The sequence below is a fragment of the Phyllostomus discolor genome, chromosome 5, assembly GCF_004126475.2.
Source record: "Phyllostomus discolor isolate MPI-MPIP mPhyDis1 chromosome 5, mPhyDis1.pri.v3, whole genome shotgun sequence".
In the NCBI taxonomy this organism is placed as follows: Eukaryota; Metazoa; Chordata; class Mammalia; order Chiroptera; family Phyllostomidae; genus Phyllostomus; species Phyllostomus discolor.
Window position 1 is genome coordinate 38,287,501 of NC_040907.2, and position 17,554 is coordinate 38,305,054.

General features: G+C 42.2%; 1 protein-coding gene across 2 annotated transcripts in view; it reads left to right on the plus strand.

Moving 5' to 3' along the window:
* Positions 1-16,972, plus strand: part of TCEANC2 (transcription elongation factor A N-terminal and central domain containing 2) — a 31,622-nt gene extending 14,650 nt beyond the window's left edge. For both annotated transcript variants that reach the window (XM_036026141.1, XM_028513634.2), the window contains exons 4-5: positions 9,069-9,262; positions 15,953-16,972. In XM_036026141.1, coding sequence (XP_035882034.1) covers positions 9,069-9,262; positions 15,953-16,141 — 383 coding nt within the window. In that variant the 3' untranslated portion in view covers positions 16,142-16,972. The remainder of the gene's footprint in view (positions 1-9,068; positions 9,263-15,952) is intronic.
* The last annotated feature ends 582 nt before the right edge of the window (positions 16,973-17,554 follow it).

A 17,554-nucleotide genomic window follows, 5' to 3' on the forward strand; every position in this document is an offset into this window, starting at 1 on the left:
TGCCAATTGTTTTTTTTTTTTAATGTTTCTTTCGTAGCCCTTACCTGAATTTGTAATTACTTATTTGTTTACTTCTGTATTTTTTTATTTACTAAACAGTAACCCTAGGCCGGCAGGACTATGTGACACACTTTGGTGTGGCATTTCCAGTGTTAGTGTGGCATATAGACGGAGCTCAGGATGTATTCATCGAATGGATGAAAATGACCAGTTCAAATAAGATTTTTCTCCATGACTCTTAGTAGCTTTTTAGATTCCCATTTCTTGTCTTTCTCTGTTTCTTCAGTCCCTGTCCTCTGTTTCCTAATGGGGAGCTTTCCCCTAAAACTCCAACCTTAGTCTTGTTGCCACTTTAAAGTATTTCAGCAGAGAGCCTGTCTATCCACTCTCGAACTTAACGGAGGCCTTAATTCAGACAGCTCTTGGATATGTATCTCCCATCCTGATCCCATTTGGAATCTTAGATCTTTAGAAATGCTGTTTCAATTTATATTCCTACCATTTTCTTAAAATCTTACTAATTAATAGGTTAAAATAGGTTGTTTTCACTTGCCGCAGAGAATGAATTGCTTTCTATGTGTTTATTGGCACTTTGTCCTTTTTTTATGAATTGTTTATGTTCTTTGTCCATTTACTATTGAGATCTTACAATTTTTGCTGTTTCTGTACTTTGTAAATGTTAGGTTCATAACACTTAATTCCATTTAGCTACCTAAATTTATAAAGGAGGAAACAGACCCAGAGAGATGAGTGACTTACCCAGGGCCACATAGTGAGTTAGCACCAGAGATATAACGTGAACCCAGGTCTCTTGGGACAGTGCTCTTTCTTGGTTAGCAGCAGACTGCCATTGTGCCCTGGACCCTCGCCATATGTGCCTTTATGTTAGTGGACCATCTCTGTGGGTTCTGCCATCTGCTCAAACTCATCTCTTTTAAGCAGAATTTAGTGGCCTTTCTTGTGTACCTCGAATGCAAGGTTTCTCCTAGTATTCCCATTTTAGCAATGCCCCTAGCATTTTGCTCCAACTGGAACTTTGCAGGTAGAAATGTCTGTTAGTTGGAGATGTGGGACTGAAGCTCACATGAGAAATTTAAACTAAAAATACATATTTGGAAGTCATTTGCATAAAATCACCTAAGTGTATGAATTCTCTGGGTAAAAGGAAAGATTAAAGGGCTAAGGGGTAGAACTTGGAAGATTCATGGTGGGGATGTGGGTGGAAGAAGAGGAGCCAGTAAAAAGGCAGAGGGAATATAATTAGAGGGAGAAGAAGAGAGCCAGGATTCTGCACTGGGACATGAAGGCCAAGGAGGAGAGTGTCCCAAGAGGCGAGGGAGATGAGTGGCCTCACTGTCCTCACGTGGTCTGGGAAGTTGGGGGCCAACTGGGTGAAAGCCTTTGGACCTGGCATTTAACAGGGTCTCTGTGAGTGGATAACTTTATTTTATTTTATTATTGTTAACAATGTTTTAAAAGATTTTATTTATTTGTTCTTTGAGAGAGGGGAAGAGAGAGAGAAAGAGAGGGAGAGGAACATCAATCACCTCCCCACATGCCCTGAACTGGGGACCTGGCCCGTAACCCAGGCATGTACCCTGACTGGGAATCAAACTGGCGACCCTTTGGTTCATAGGCTGGTGCTCAATCCACTGAGCCATACCAGCCAGGGCTTAACAATTTTTTTAAAGAGATTTTTATTTATTTATTTTTAGAGAGAGGGAGAGAAACATTGATCAGTTGCCTCTCATATGCAACCTGACCAAGGACCAAACCTGCAACCCAGGCATGTGTCCTGACTTGGAATCAAACTGGCGACATTTCATTTTGAGTGATGACCCCCAACCAACTGAGCCACACCAGTCAGAGCTGGATACCTTTATTTTAAAGGACACCAGTGGGCACAAGGTATCGAGTAGGTGGCTGACGAGGCAGTGGAGTTAGGCCTTGCACCCTCTACCTGGTAAGCAAGCATGCCCCACTTTGCAATGCTGTATATGTGAATATTCTTGGAAAAGTCTTATGTCAATCATATTGATCTGATTTCAGAGATGTCTTATTTTCATTTATGATCGATTAACAACAAGAAAACCTATACTTACTAAGTGCTTTCCCAACTATGATCTTATTTGATCCACATAACAATTCTGGAAGGTAATTGTTATTTTCTCCTCTTTACAAGTGGGAAAAGTGAGGCTTAGAGAACTTGTCCAGCTCAGAAAACCATGTAATAAGTGACAAAGCTAAGATATTCTTATACCATGTCATGCTACCTCCTGAAACCTAAAGATGCACCTTTCTCCATGACAAGCTTTTACTTGTCCTTCAAGATCCAGATGAAACATAATCTCTGTGAAGCTGAAAATGTTTGTTGAATGAACAAAATTGAGTGAATGAGTGAGTGGGTGGGTGAATGGACAGGTATGTGATTTGACTTGCCCAAGGTCATGGGAGAAGTTAGTGGCAAGGACCTTAGGCCTTCTAGTCTCAACTTGTGCCATAGATTCCTTCTTCATCAGCAATCCTGAACTACTGATAGGCTCTGTATTTATTTTCTGTGTATAATGCCATAACAAATTGCCATAAAACTAGTGGTTTAAAACAGATTTATTATCTGATGGTCTTGTGGGTCTCAGTGGGCTAAAATCAAGGTGTTGGCAGGGCTACATTCCTTTCCGGAGGCTCTCATCTGTTTCCTTGCCTTCTCTGATTTCTAGAAGGCTTCTGTATTCTTTAGGTTGTGGTTCCCTTCCTCCATCTTCAGAGCTGGAGGGTTGAATTCTTCTCATACCTCATCTCTGACTCACCCTTCTGTCTCTTCTACCTTTAAGGAGTGTGATTAGATTGGGCCCACCAAGATAATCCAGGCTAGTCCACCCTAGCTCAGGGTCCTTAACCCTAATCACATCTGCAAAGTCCCCTTTTCCACATATTCACAGGTTCTATGGAGTAGGGCATGGCTGTCTTTGGGGACCATTATTTTGCTTGCCATTAGCCCTCAAATGATGCCATGCTATTTCAGGTCCCATGATCCTGTTCACTGTACTTCTATGAGACCTGTCTCCTTAAGTCATTGTTAAGACCCAGGATGAGAATTTGTCTCTTTGCTGGTATTTCCTGGCCCCTTTCCCAGCTGAATTAACTCCTCTGTCCTTTGGCCCTCCATGGAGTTCCCCCTTCGGTAGTGTCTTAGGACCTGTAACAGTTCCATGCTTGTGTCTCTTTAGGTGTCCTCTGTGCCTGGACCTATCTGGAGCTCCTTGAGTGCAGAACTGTGTTTGGTCAACATTCTCCCAGTGTCTAGCACAGGGCCTGTACATAGTCTAGCATGTGGTAATGTTTATTAAGTGAGTGAAAGATTGCTTCCTTCAGGGAATTTAGCTTAATGTGTCGGTATGCAGAAGCCCCCTACCCTTAGACCCAGGGGACTTGACCTAGATCATAATAAGATCAGCCAGTGGCACTGCTTTCTTTAAAACATAAACTTCATGGAGCAAATAATGACTTTTGCAGATCATTAACTTCCTTCATGTAGCTACTGACCAACTTGTGACCTTGGGGAAAGGTCATGGATCCTCATTTTTTTCATCTGAATCAGGTGAAGGTAGAAGTGTGTAATCACCAGAGGCAGTAGCATGGGGTCGGAGCATGAGCTCTGGAGCCAAACTGCCTACATTTGAAACCTGGCGCTGCTTCTTATGTGCCGTGTCCTTCGCAAGTTCCTCAGGCTCTGTGCCTGCAAAATGAGGAACCACGGCAGCACCGACCTCTGAGGGTTGTCCTAAGAGTGAAGTGAGTTAAGGTATGCAGAGCATTCAGCACAGTGGTTAACTGGCATCATTATTGTTATCACGAAATTACTTTTGTGATCCAAAATTTATGATTTTTGCCTTGTTTTTGCTAGAAGAGGGTTCCCCAGACCCCTTCTCCGCTTCTCATTTCCTGCCCAGACCTAGTTTCCTGCTGTCACTCTTTTTTGGAGACTCCTGTTTGCTGACAAAGCTTACATTTCCTTGGGCTCGTGTACAGCCTCTCCGGTCCTGGGGTGGTTTTCCTGGTATTGGCAGAGCCTGGAGACCAGTCTGGGTGGGGGTCCTGTGAGAGTTATCGGTGGGGTGTGCTGCCCCCTGCAGGCCAGGAGCCTTAAGCCCTGTGGCCAGCTCACAAGGCCTGTTCTCTTCTGATATGGAATACCAGGAAGGTAAACAACATGATCTCAGTAGAGCCTTACCACGCACTCCCTGTGTTCCAGTCCCTACTAACAAAGAAATGCAGGGTGCTAGGGGTTAAGTGTGCAGGCCCTGGAGTCAAGCCGCTTGTATTCAAACCCTGGCTTCCACTCTTACTGTAGAGACCTGGGGCACGTTGCTTTGCTGACCTTCAGTTTCTCATTTGTAAAAAGAGATATAAAAATCGTATTTGATTCATTGTTTAGTTATAAAAATTAAGTAATTCATATAAAATCTGGAGTAGTATGCAGAAATAATTTTTAGCAATGGGGAAGAATTATAAGCTCTTGGTTTTCCCATCACTTTGGATTCAGTTCTTCACAGTATCATTCCATTATTTTGTTTACATGTGGTGATTTTCCCAGTCAACTGCATCCACATTCAAATGTTAGTACAAAACCAATTTGAGAGTCAGATGTAAATTTTTAAATTTAACTTTGATTCAGTCCAACAAACATTTGTTGATTATTCTGTGCTAGGCACTATTCTGGGAGTTGGGGGCTGTAATTTGGAGTAAGGTGTGGTTCTGCCCTCCAGATGTTTGCGATTTAGAAGGGAGGGTGAGCATTTAAACATTCCAGGCTAAGGGAACAGTGAGCGAAGGCACAGAAGTATGAGAAGCCCGGAGAGCCTGAGCCAAAATGAGGACGTGCAAGCTGCTCTCTGTGGCTAGAGTACGGTGCATGGAGATAAAGGGGTAGGAGGGCTGGGTGTGAGGGGAGGGAGGAAAGGGGGCGACCTGGTAAGACATAAGGCCAAAGAAGTTCAGGTCATCCAGAGCTTGAATGATATACTTAAAAATTAATTTGAGGGCAGTGGAGAAAGCCACTGAAGGGTTTTTGGTAAGGGAGCGATGTGATCGAATTGTGTTTTAAAAGGTTATTTTTCACTTCGGGGTGGAGAATCAACTGGAGAAGGCCAGACTGGGAACACAGATTGGTCAGTAAATCATTGCAATAGGCCTGTAGAGAGGTGATGGGGACCTGCACCAGGGCAGCAGTGAGGATGAAGAGAGGGCTGAGGCGGAAAAGGGAAAGACACAAGAAATGTTAAGGAGCCTTACTTGATGGGTAAATGGTGGTGCCATTGTGTGACAAGAAATACAGGAAGAGGGGGATAATAATGAATTCATTTTCTATTTTAGAAATGTTGAGTTAGAGGTGCTTGCAAAATAAGCACGTCGAGATGTCCAGTAGGGGACTGGATGTTTGGGTCTTGTGCTCAGTGTGAGCCTTTGGGCTGGAAATACATATTTGGTAGTCATCTGCTTGCAGATGGTAGTTGGACCACAGGAATAGGTAGGATCACTCAGGAAAGGCAGGTGGAGAAAGAAGAGAGGAGGCCAAGGACAACACCCCAGCTGGGGTGGTGTCTTTATTCACAGATAAAGGCTGAGCAAAGCATATGCAGCCAGCAGAAGAGAGAGAAAAGGAAGAGGGAAAGCAGTAACAGGTGGTACCTCAACAAGCAGAAGAGAATACGTCAGAAGGAAGAAGGCAGTGTGTCCGATGCCATTGAAAGATCAAGTAACATCGGGGTGGTGAGGTCCGTTGGTTTGACAGGTAGAGGATTCTGTTTGAAAACTTCTGTGTCTTCAGTTCTCATACATAAAGCTGGGTCAACAGTGTCTTTTATGGAGAGAGAAAAGGATAAGGTAGGGAACACATAGAGAGAAGGATCTCTAATCCAAAGAAGCCTGAGTGGGTGCACCTCTTGTTACAGCACAGCCAGCACTGTCGGGGCTGCCTACAGGCCGAGCCAACCCACGGGCTGTGAGCTGGACCGCGCAGACACACACACACACAGTCCCACTTCTCAGAGGACACCCATGACGATGTCATTATACATTCTTTTAGACCCTTTCCTCTGCGTATAAACACACATATGTGTTTATTACATAAATGTGATTTCTGTTATGAATTATGTAATAAATAAATATTGGCTCATACTGTGCCTGCTCTTCTGAGAATCTGTTTTCTTTTTCCACTTAACTGAATAATCACCTTTCCATATTGAATTATTCTAGTCTTTAATGGCTGCAAAATATTTATTGTTTGAATGGACTATAATTTATTTAACAAATTGGACTCTTAATAGGGTGAGCTTGTAAGTTGTTTTTAGCTTTTCACTGCCACAAACAGTACCCGAATGAATTTTTTTTTAACATAAATCTTCTCTGCACACCTCGGCAAGGTGAGAGTGGGTTAAATTCCAGGGGCTGTGTCTCTCTCCTCTCCGTACCTCAGGACCAGGCATAAAGTAGGTGTTTAGTACTAAGGTATTAAATGGCCTGAATTTAGGTCTCGAGGTCCTCCAGTCTCTTATTTATCTTTTTATTTTTAGCATCTATAACAGTGACCAACAAAAATTTGTTCGCTGAATGAATAATCTCAAGGATATGGAGACCTCTCCTCAGAAAGGAAAATGTTGAGTAGTGACCAGCTTTTAAGTGGTGCGTGTGTTTCAGAAGCACCTCGCTAAGCAGTGCCGTCCAATCCAGGAAGCTCCTCGAGACGTTCCCCTCCCCTCTCCTGGTGAGAGGCACTGGCGTATTCCTTTCCCGGGGCAGCAGGAAGGCCAGGTGACGTTCCTAGGTAGATAATTGGTTAGATTGAGAAGCTAAAGACTCATGTTTTCCCTTCAAAGTTCCATTTCTTTTTCATCTGCAGGATGCTCGTCACAGAACCTTAAAAGCAGGTGCGTTTTCTTGTTCAGCCCTGCGTGATGAGCGCGTCCGTAAGAGCGGGCCTTCTGCAGACGTGTGGAGAGTGAAGGAGCCATTCAGTGTTGGCCGACACAGTTGGCAGGAGCTAATGAACTTTCTGAGTGTTTCTGACCGCTGCCCCAAACTGAAATCCTTTTTCTGCTTCCCTTTGTTCAGTAATGATTCTTTTTATTATTATATATTAAATTCTTGTGTATAATAAGGTCTATTCCTGAACTTTTTTATTTAGTAGGTCTTTTTTTGGTGCTAGTCCATACAATTTTAGTTATTGTTGCTTATAATATGTTCTAATATTTTATAAAGCTACTTACACCTGATAATTTCTTTTTTTTTCAAAATAATACTTTATGCATTTACCCATTTATATTTCTATAACAAGTCTAGCAAGATAGGTTGTATTCTAATAAAAACAGCCTATTAAGATTTTTTAATTGAGATTATATTAAGTTAACTTCAATACATTGGCATTACTTTACTAATTTTCTATTATATAATATGGTGTTTTCCCTCTTGCAGTATATATTTTAGTGAAAATACATTACTCTTCATACGGGCCTCTCATCCCACAGCAGCTCTTGGACCTGCGCTCTCCTACTCCCTGCCTCCCGCCACCGTGCCGTCTGCGGGAGACGCAGACAGAGACGCACACGTCACAGCTCGTACTCCCAAAGAGTTCACTTTGGTGAACAAGAGAGATAACTAATGTAACTGCAACTAATGATAATTGTTGTGACAAACAAAGTCCACGGTGCTCAGGAAGCACCAAGGAGGTGTGACAACCGAGGCTGGGGGCACTAAGGAAGACTTCCTAGAGGAAGGGACTCCCGTACTGTGTCTTAAAGACAGAAGGGAAATCAACCAGATGAAGTGGGAAGAAAGAGTATTCCAGGCAGACAGAATGTTTATCAGAGTATATGTCCAAAAGTAGAGACTTTCAAAATATTGGAGTGTTTTGGAGCTGCAAGTAGCTGAAGTATAGGATGACAGTGTGATGGCTGGAAATGAAGCTAGAAAGTAGGTGGGAGGGTGGCACATGATTGAAGGGACTTGTGTGACAAGCTGTGAATTTGGATATAGAATGGAAAGATTTAAGTGGAACAGTGAAATGGTCAGGTTTATGTTTTGGGGGAAAATCCCTAAAAGAGAAAATAATAAAGTTAAATAAAGGCTCTTCAGGCTCCTATGGAAGATGGTCTTGAGGGGTTCCGAACATCACATGTGGCAGTTTGGACTCAAGAGACTCTTAATCTATAGCAGTCCGTGGTGACCTTACCCCCCTTTTCACAAAGCCAATGTTCTAGCCGCTGAGCTATGGCGCCAACTTATTCCTCCTTTTTAAAAATGCCATTTACTGTTATAGAAGCCAGGTCTGTTGTTCTGTAGAATGTGCCACATTCTGGATTTGTGTGTTACCTCGTACTATATAACTTATCCCACTGCCTCTCATGTTTTCTGTAAACTAGAAGTTAGCTTTGGATGACTCATTGGATTCTGGTCCATCTTTCTTGGGGGAGGATGGTGCAAGAATACTTCATAGGAAGGGCTGTGTATTGCTGCCTCTGTCTGATAGTCCCACTCTCGGGGATGCTGATTGATCAGTGCTTCAGGTATGACAACTCCATTATAAACATCCCCATCAACCTTTCATCGAATGAGTTCATCTACTGAGGATTATCACCTTCATAAAGTATTTCATTATGGGCTACAATTCTTTTTAATTCTGTCAATCTTTTCACATTATTAGCTGAATAAAGAACATGCCTTCAATAACTAGAGCTATTTGGTTGTTCTGAAATACAGTATGTACCAAAAAGATGAGAAAAATGCTTAATTCATTTTCTTTTATTGCAATTTTTGGATTAAGGAGTTGGTACATTAGTTATTCGGTTTTAAATATCTGTTAATTGTTTCTGTTTTATGACTTACTATATTGACTAGTCCAGTGATTATCTTGTAATCTTAGTCTTTAAGAAATGGTTTTCATTTGCCCAAGAGCCTCAAAATTTTTAGGTATGTGTATTATTTTCTAAGTGTCATACACACTTCAGTCCATCTAGTCTTGTACTTTTCAGAAAAAAGAACAACTTTTCCTTTGGTTCCTTCTCTCCTTCCAGGTCATACTGTGAACAAGATGCGTCAACACTCAGACCCAGAAGTGGCGTGTCTTGCCAGAGAAGTTTACACTGAGTGGAGAACTTTCATGGAGAAACACGCGGATAGACCTTCAATTGAAGTCCGAAGTGATTCCAAAACTGAGACATTTAGGAAAAATGCCCAGAAACTACTCTCAGAAGCATTGGAATTGGAGGTAATGTCTGGTGGGAATGTGATTAACCAGGACATCGTGGTTAAATGAGCCTCACATTTTCATGAACTTTCATAGTTGTAGTGCTGTGGGTCTATTTTGTCTTTTTCTTTAAGGGTTCTGGGTTTGTCATCATTCTGGGAGACAGTGTTGTGGAAAGGAACTGGCAAAACCTGCACTAAAACCCTGGCTCTAGCTGTGGCACCTTAGGCAAATCTCTTAACATTTCTGAGACTTGATTTTTTTATGTGTAAAATGATTATTATTCCTACGATCTAAAGTTATTGGAAAGAGCAAGTGATCCATTTATACAAAAGAATAATGCAGTGCCTGGTGATTAGAAGTCACTTAGTGAACATTGGCTCCTTCCATTTAAAATCCTTCCCTTTCCACTGAAGCAAAAATTCTGGGGTGGACTCTGTTATGGAATATCAATGGCAAAATATATAACATTTTTCCACATTCATACCTTTGGTTCTAAAACATATAATCAATTGGCTAGACATAATTCCTATCATCTTCATAGTCAACAGTTCAGATGACATTGGTGGTTTAGATACACGTGCTAGAAGGATTTTTGCTCACTAACAATAATATGAAACACCATCATCAAACAAATCTTAGAGGTTAGTTCATACTCTGGAAAAATCAGACACACAACATCTACATTTTTGTTTTTCTTAGGGTATCCCTGTTAAAGTTCCCTTAAGACTAATTTAATATTATTAACAAAAGAAGCAATTGGAAGTCTGATTAAAATACTAGATCTGTTACTATATTATCTGAAAAAATATTTTAACATTTCTATCTTAATTATGCATCCACAAAAGAAAGGCAAATAGATTTGTGGTATATTACTTTTTTAAAATAAAGTTTTGGGTTTTTTAATACAAACTTATGATAGAAAATGAGAAAAATATAGAAAGGAAAAAAAGATCACCATTGAACTTACCAACAAGACATAATTGTGTTAACATTTTGGTGCATTTTCTGTTTGGTAAATTATTATAGCTTTTTAAATGAATGCTATAAAGTTATGATTATCCCACTATTAAGAGCCAATTATATACTAAGTGTTCCATAAGATAGTTTTATTGATTATTTAAATAACATGGCAGAAAATTGACAATTATTTACATTTGTGTTGTCTTTTTAGTCTTGATCAATATCAGTCCATCATTTTGTATATCATTTATATGTTTATTTTTTTACTTTTATAATTTCTAATGTTACTTGATAGTTCAGCGAATTGCTGTGCTGTTAAGGTTGGCTTATCTTTTCCCAAAGGAAACTTTAATATGAATATTAAATCCTTGGAAGAAAGAAGAAATATGAAGATTATAAATCTAATTTTCCAGAATATTGATTAGCCAACAAGACTTGCTATTTGATATTTTAAATAAAGTTTATTTTTTTAAATAAACCAAAATGATTACAGAAACATAGAGTGTGGGTATATAATATGTAGTTAATGTGGTGGTAAATACCAGTTCCCTGTGGTATCTTTTTAAGTAAATGATAATAACGAAGCAATGCTTGTAAGGATTAATGAGCAGTTTGCCTGCTATATTAAACTCCATAATAATTATCCTTTTAGTTTATCCATTAATTATACTTTAAATGGCACATCAAGTGGTAAGCACTCAAGTGTTACAAAGCAAAGTTAAAAAAGTGATACATTCGTTAGTGCTTTCCAACGTAATTGGAAAAAATACCAGATTAAGCACAGTTGAGTGGTGTTGTTCCCAAAGAGTAAATTTTAAAAATTAAAAGTATGCATCTTATTCTCTTTCTTGGCCCCCCCAAAAAATCAAATCTATTTTGTTGCATAAAACAGTATGGATAGTAATTTTATCAGTTTGGTATGTCAAAGAATTATAAATATAAACACTTTTGCATAAAAGTTAACTCTTAGCACCTGTTATCTGAAACATTTCCATTTTAGGATAAATCAGTGAGCCATCTAACACAGTCAGTATCTGGTCTTTGACAATAACCAGTGCTGAGTGCATTCAAATCAGACATCCGATCTCAACAAGTGCTCTTCATGGGGCAGTAGTGAGTCATTGGTAAGTTGCTGGCCCAATGACTAAGCAGCCTTTACAATTTGATCCTAACGTGTTTTTGTAGATCTACTCATTACATTTTTGCAGAAAAAATATTTTCATGTTCTTTGTTTTGGTCATATTCTTTACTAGTGAAAACCGCAGATGAGGAACACACACACACAGCCAAATTGTCTCTCTATTACCGTGTAGATCTTGCTTTCCAAATTCATGGATTGTTTCCTTGTTCTTGGAATAATGGAACAGATGAATAAAAACTCCATTGTTGAGACCCTGGCTCCATTCCCCTTTACTTTCTCCCTTCCGGATCTTCTTTGTTCTGCTCTGTCTTTCAGATCTTTCCTCGTATGAACGTCCCCTGTGGTGTCATTCTCTTACTTCCCCTTCCTCATTATCCACTCTCCTTCCTACCTCATGGCCTGTGATCATTTTCCTATTATGTCATTAAAAAAAAATGAACCCGATTCTCAAAGTGAGCCTGTATCATTAAGAGTTATGAAACGCTGGCTGGTTGGCCCGGTTGGTTGTCAGATGGTGCTAATGAGATCCAGGTCAGGGGCGAGTCCCCGTATGGAACTGTTAGTTTTTTCTTTGTTTAATGGCTTCAGGCTGCACCTCTGGCTTTGACCAGCTCTTTTATAAATGTATTTAAGTGGTCAGAAAGGAGTGTGGTTAGATGTGTACAAATCCAATCATCCTATGTGTGCTAAAACCCACACAAAGTTTGCTTCCAGTGGACATTCAATTCAACAAGTATTTAGTACTACTACTCCTAGTGCCGGGGAGAATGCAAACACAAGTGCGTTGCACTCCCTGTCTTAAGAAAGCTTACTGTCTCCTGGCTGAGAGCCTGTAAATGACTAATACAAGACAAGATGAAATATATCTGAAATAGTGGTACTAGCAAGTGGTGTAGACACACAAAGGAAAGAAAGTGAAATCTGATGGGGGAATCTGGGAAGGTTTTATAGAACAGATGGCAATTGAACTGGCCTTTGCAGGAGGGATAGGATTTTGCTAACTAGAAAATACATATAAAATAGAAGCATTAGATAGAAGCATTATATTTCACATTACATTTCTTATCTACTATGTATAGGATGTATTTGAAAGAGCAGGAATGGAACGAGGTTACCTACGGGGGAAAGGACATTCATTTAACAAGTATTTACTGAACTCTTAGCATCTGCTAGTACCTATGCTGGGCCTGGGGGATTTAGAAAGGGATCCAAGACAGTCCCATCCCTGGAAAGGCTCTCACAGTCTTCTGAGGGAGATAGTTACAGCACAATGTAGGAAGTTCTGCACTTAAGGCACACACGTGAAGAAGGCCTTGTTCCCTTTTTCTAAAGGGCTCACAGATGTGGTAGACAACACTAATTGATTATAGCACCATTTCCCACTGAGGCCAGAATCCTTGATGAAGACAGCTCTAAGTGGTCATGCTTTAGATCTTCTCCCAGCTATCGCCGATTCATCCGGGATTGGACAACTGAGTAACTCACAGGTACAAATAGATAGGGAAGGCAAATCAAATTCTGTCTCTGAGAAATGTGAACTAGGAAATACTAAGAAAACAACAGTGGGAGTGTTGAAACAGAGGATGTTGGAGGAGTGATGAGGAAGCAGCAGCTTTGGGTAGAGATGTGTAGAATATGGGGAGAGACTGCGGCAGTTAGGACTGGTGGTAAGGCACATGGGGAGGAGCAGAAACCTGTGGGGGGGAGGAGTGCAGGCGGATCATGAGAGACAGAGAAGGCATATGGTCCCCAAATAAATCTGTAGGCTTTTTAATGGGATTCTTATTCTCATTCCTATGGTTACATCACACAGCAAAACCCTTTTTTCTCAAGGTCTCAGTGAGACTGTGGTCCTTCAGATAAGTCTCCAAGGGCTTACCTAAGTCACCAGGTTAGGACCCGTTGGAAAAGACTCAGTAACTTGGGGCGGGGTGCGGGGGGGGCATTGGGTTATCCAAAGGCAGTTATAAGACAGGCATTCTTCACTTTGTGCAATGAACTTGCTATACAGAAAGGTACATGATAACTCATTTTCCCATATAATTTACATTTTAATATCACTGGTGATATTAATCACTATCATTTCTTCATTCTGATTGGCCTTCATTTAGTAAGAAGATATGAGAATTGTTAGATGCTTGCTCCCTGTTCCCGCCACATGGTGGGTGGAACACTCTCCCACTACCCCGCGGCTGTCTGTGTACATGCCGTCCCCTTTCTGGGCCGTGAGTTCCTGGAGGGTCGGGCCAGGTCTCTTCTGCCCAGGCTCCCCACTCCCCAGATCGGGCCAGACTCAGCCTAGCAACTCAGTGACCACTTGCTAAGTGAAATAATGTATGAGCATCCAGTTCCGTGAATTCCAGGGTGCTCTGCAAGTTCTTTTTTATTTTGTATATATACTACGATTTGGTGGAATAGCCACTACCTGTTTTGGAAATGCATGTATACATACTCTTTTTCTCCCACAAACAACCCCCCCCCTCAAAAAATTTTTTAAAAACAAACTTTTTCTTGACTGTTACACTGAGTGAATCTCTAAACAGTCAGTGACTAACCATCCTCACACCAGATCAAGGAGCCTCTCTGGCATATGTTTCTGGACAGATGCCGGGCAGACAGCCAGCTGCCCTTCCAGCCTCCCGAAGGAATCTGCTACCAGGGCTGCCGCAGGCCGGGGGTTCGGTCAGTGCCCGCGCAGGAGGCCATGAAAAGCTTGAGGAGTCTGGGTTCTGGACAGCCGTGGCCCACGTCCACTCGACCCAGCACCGCCTAGGTGGCCAGTCAGTCCTCGGGACCACAGGCTTCCCTGAACGTCTTCCGTCTGCTGTGCTCAGGCAGGTGTCTGGGCCTGGACATTCATCCTCTGTCTCTTTCCCTCTGGGTCTCTTCTGCTCCCTGCTCGGTCCTTATTGCTTCCAAATTTCTTTTCTCTAGTTGTTTTGGTCTGTCTGTTCCTTATATTAGGATATTTTATTAAATGTCAGGTGATCCTTTTTTACTTTTGGTACATTTTTTTCTTAAACTTTTTGTTTTAAACAACAGTGCAGTATATACATAGCAAAAGTGCACAGAAGATATATGTGCTGGTCAGTGAGTTTATCACAAAGCAGATGCTCACTTTACGCAGCCAGACCCTGCCCTGCTGGGTTGGGCCCCGCTGCTGTACCCCTGCGCCCCAGCACGCGTTTCCGGCCTCTTTCCTAGTGTTCAGTACTCTTGGAATCCCAGTCCCCTACCTGGTGCTTACTGGACTGTGCCCTCCGTGGAGTCCAAGACTGCGCCAGCCTTATCCTGCTTTTTCTCCCTCCCCAAGCACAGAGCCTGGCACATAGTAAGTGCTGAATAAATATTTGAATGAAGGGAAAAAAGGAAGTGAGCGAGACATTTGTGTCCTGTATTCAAGGGTCTCACCCTCGGGAGACAGACAAAAAGTGCATCATTGTAATATATTCTGGTAATAACTAAGGGGAGCTCCAGACGTGGTGGCAGCCCGAAGCAGAACCTTCAGAACTCTGAACAAGGGTTTGCTTTTGTTGTTTGGTTTTTTTGGTTGGTTTATTTGTTGGGGTTTTTTTCGGGAGTTTTTTGTTTTGTTTTGCATTTTGCTTTTTAGCTAAGTTTTGACATACAAATAGGAATGGGTTTTCTAGGTGAGGTGTACCTTGCTGAGGGAACACATACTGTGCAGAGGCGGAGAGGTTTGTGAAAGCAGCTTAGCGGGCTCATGCTGGGCCGTGCTGGGGAATGGGCCTGGAAAGAAAGATAGGGGCGGAGGGGCTCCCTGACCAGCAGCCCAAGCTGACCTGGATGCAGACTGTGTGGACAAAGTTCCAGACCTGTCCTACTTGAATTACGTCTGTGGCCTTAGGAGGACTTGGGCCTGAACCAGGCCACGCCAGAATCACTACAGGTTGCACCCCCTAGGCCTGGTCTGCCTAGCTGACCCTGCAAATGTCTCTCCGAACTCTGCTGGTCTCAGGATGTTGAGGAGGCAGTTAGTATGGCAAAAGGAACATGAACTTTGGAGTTGGGGCTCCAGGTCAGAGTCCCAGCTCTGCCTCTCAGCGATTGTAAGCCCTTGAACCTCTTTCTACCTTTCAACCCATTTCCTCATCTGTAAAATGAGATAATAGGAGATGTGAGCATTAAATGTGAAAAGTGCTTAACAAACTGCTCTACACACATATTAGGATTCAGATCCAGTATTTCTGAAATGCAGTAAAGGGTTAAAAGCACTTTTAAAACAAACGAAAAAAAAAAGTATAAACTGTTATACTGATTTATTGCCCTTGGTCTTCGTTTCCTGGTTGGTAAAGTACAGGGCCCAGTACCCGTTGCTTAGTTCGGGCCAGTTTCCTGTTATAATGGCAAATATTACCACCCGGCAGGGGTTGTGAGTGAGGTCCCTGTCACAAAGCACATGGCCTTGTTCCTTAATTGCCAGGGTGGAATTAATTTGCTCTTCCTGTTTCTCTTGTGACAGGAAGTAGATGTCCTTGAATTTCAGTTGATTAATGGAAGCCTCTGAGCAGAGTGTTCCAGCCTCTCTTGTTTTTTAATCCGTATGCAATGCAAGGCCCTAATTTGATAATTTTGCTGTTTTTTAGATGGATCACCTACTGGTTGAAAATATTGAGCGGGAAACGTTTCATCTCTGCTCCCGCCTCATTAATGGGCCGTACAGGCGGACGGTGAGAGCCCTGGTCTTCACATTAAAGCACCGAGCTGAAATCCGGGCTCAGGTGAAGAGCGGCGCGCTGCCAGTCGGCGCGTTTGTACAGACCCACAGAAAATGACCCGAGGACGGTTCTAACCCCGGGCTCGGCAGAAAAGAAAATGGGCCCCTCTCTGCCATTCAAAGACTCTTTTGAGTTTGGGTGATGGCTGATGCTGGCTGTGCTGAATTTTCCCATGGTGCCATTCCTTCAGACAGAGGATGCAGAGAGCCCTGGGAGACAGGCCTGCAGGAAATGCTTCATTAGCTGGAGCGCTCCGGTGCTGCCTAACAGGACGTGCGCTGGCTGTCACTAGGAAGCCGGTGCTGTGTGGTTGCCATCACCCAACACAGCAAAAGGTGACGGATTTCACTGTGAGTATGCCAAGGACACCTCTAAACTTCCCCCACGTCAGGCAGATGAAGTTACTGCTTTATTTCGCCACCCCGCAGGTAACTGAAACTCAATTACTGCTGCCGCTCACTTGGTCCCGTCCCCCTGAGTTTAGATAGCGCTGGTGCCTCTCAGAACTCCCCTGTCTGTTCTCCTCGCTCTACCCCAGGGGTGAGCCTGCCGCCGCCAGCCAGCTACCCCTTCTTTCCAGAACTCGCTTATCTGAACGTCTCAGCTCTCCCCGGAAAACCTTCTGTGGGGTCTCTGGAGCCCCCATGCTGAGGCTCCTAATGAAGAACCGACTTGAAGCATCTCCACACCTTGGGGTTTGTTTGAATACGTTGACTCTCTCGGTTCAGGGCTCGGTGGAAGATGCATAATGAAATTCCTCTTGAAATGAACTACTGTAGTAGAAACATTACATACATATGTATTTTAAAATGAAATATATATACTTCTGCTTGAACAATTATGTAAATGATACTTGCTTTTTTTTAAAGTAATAATAAACTGGGACTTGTTTCTTCCCTAAAACAAAAGATATGGCTTGTTCATTGAAAAGGGTGTTGTGTTGAGAAAAAGTATAGTTGGTGAAAGTGAAGAATGATTGGACTAGAATCTGAGATAGCAAGATCCAAAGAAGGTTTATTAGGTCAGGGGAGACTGGCGTGTGTTTGTCATCTGAAAAGGCGGAGCTAATAAAAAAGGAGAGGTTTAAAATACAAAAAAAAAAAAAAGACAACGGGTTAAAAAGCAAGGACAGAAGGGAAGGGACTAACGTCATGCACCTTCTGAGTGCTAGGTGATTGATTCATTAGCATTTACACTGATCTTTACACAGTGTTTTTGATCCTGTTTAATCCTCTCAGGTTCTGTTCGTAGGTATTGTTTCCGTTTTTTTAGGTTTCCTCATTTATTCAGCATCCATTTAGTGAGCGCCCATCCCACGAGGTGCTGTGGGTACCTAGCAGGAATTGTAGAGAGACCCCGAGGCTCACCAGGCAGAAGCATCTTGTTCAGTTGCCCACTGCCAGGAAGTACTGGAGCTCGAATAACAATTAAGCACCTCCCCTGTGCTCGGCACTGTGATAGACATTTGAA